Source organism: Octopus bimaculoides, chromosome 1 (genome assembly GCF_001194135.2).
Source record: "Octopus bimaculoides isolate UCB-OBI-ISO-001 chromosome 1, ASM119413v2, whole genome shotgun sequence".
NCBI classification, from domain to species: domain Eukaryota; kingdom Metazoa; phylum Mollusca; class Cephalopoda; order Octopoda; family Octopodidae; genus Octopus; species Octopus bimaculoides.
In genome coordinates, this window is record NC_068981.1 from 181894470 (window position 1) to 181895570 (window position 1101).

At 36.2% G+C, this 1101-nt stretch overlaps 2 protein-coding genes across 3 annotated transcripts in view; one reads left to right on the top strand and one right to left on the bottom strand.

Annotated features, from left to right (window-relative positions):
* LOC106872705 (ceramide synthase 6) overlaps positions 1-1101 on the top strand; it is a 136610-nt gene that overhangs the window by 84348 nt on the left and 51161 nt on the right. For both annotated transcript variants that reach the window (XM_052973080.1, XM_052973076.1), the window contains one exon: positions 509-635. In XM_052973080.1, coding sequence (XP_052829040.1) covers positions 509-635 — 127 coding nt within the window. The remainder of the gene's footprint in view (positions 1-508; positions 636-1101) is intronic.
* LOC106872721 (lateral signaling target protein 2 homolog) overlaps positions 1-1101 on the bottom strand; it is a 188997-nt gene that overhangs the window by 20587 nt on the left and 167309 nt on the right. The gene's annotated exons all lie outside the window — the stretch shown is intronic.

The window sequence follows — 1101 nt, forward strand, 5'->3', positions numbered from 1 at the left end:
CGGAAACTGAAAGAAGCCTGGTGTGTGTGTGTGTGTGTGTGTGTCCACCATCGCTTGACAACCTATGTTGGTATGTTTACATCCCTATAACTTGAAAACATGAAAAATAATCCAGAATCCTTTTTCAGTACCGGATCATTCCTAAAATCTAATCACTTCATGCCAGGCATTAGGCCAAACATCCCTGAAAGTTTCTAAATCTATCCAGCAGTTCTTGAGATATCTTGTCCACGGACAGACAAACAAAAATTCCACATTTCAGAAATACAGAATCAACAAACACAGTCATAAAGACACACAGTTGTTAAATTTTATTGAATTTTTTTTTCTCTGCCTTGAACTTTTTCAAAGAAAAATTTTATTTGACAATTCATTCCTTTAATGAATTTATTATTAACTCTTTGAATTTAAAAATCTTCTGTGATAATTGGACATGTAATTTTGATTTATAAATTTGTTAAATGTGATGATGCATTTGTAAGTGAACAATGTTCATTGTTTCTTTCAGGTATCTATTCAGCCCAATAGGTAGAACACTAGGTCTTAAAGAAGAAAAACATATTCGAATTATTCATCATGAAGCACTGGAGAAAGCTTTTAAGTTACATAAAACTCCATGTAATGGACTTGTACAGGTAAATATGTTGACAATACTCTTTTTATGGTCTATTTTATGTTGAATTATGTTTCGCAATATCTTTTAGCTTGTTTCAGTCTTTAGAGTGCAGCCATGCTGGGGCACAATCTTGAAGAATTTTTAGTTGAATGGCTCAACCCTGTTAATTTTTTTTTTTTTTTTTTTTTAAACCCTGATAGTTATTTTATCAGTTTCTGTTTCCAGACTGCCAAGTTACAGGGATGTAAACACCAACACCAGTTGTTGAGTAAGGGTGGGGGACAAACGTACATGCACACGCTCACACTCAGACACTCTCAGAGACACACACATGCACTCAGACATAGATACACGAGCACTCAGACATAGATACACGAGCACTCAGACACAGATACACGAGCACTCAGGCACAGATACACGAGCACTCAGGCACAGATACACGAGCACTCAGGCACAGATACACGAGCACTCAGGCACAGATACAC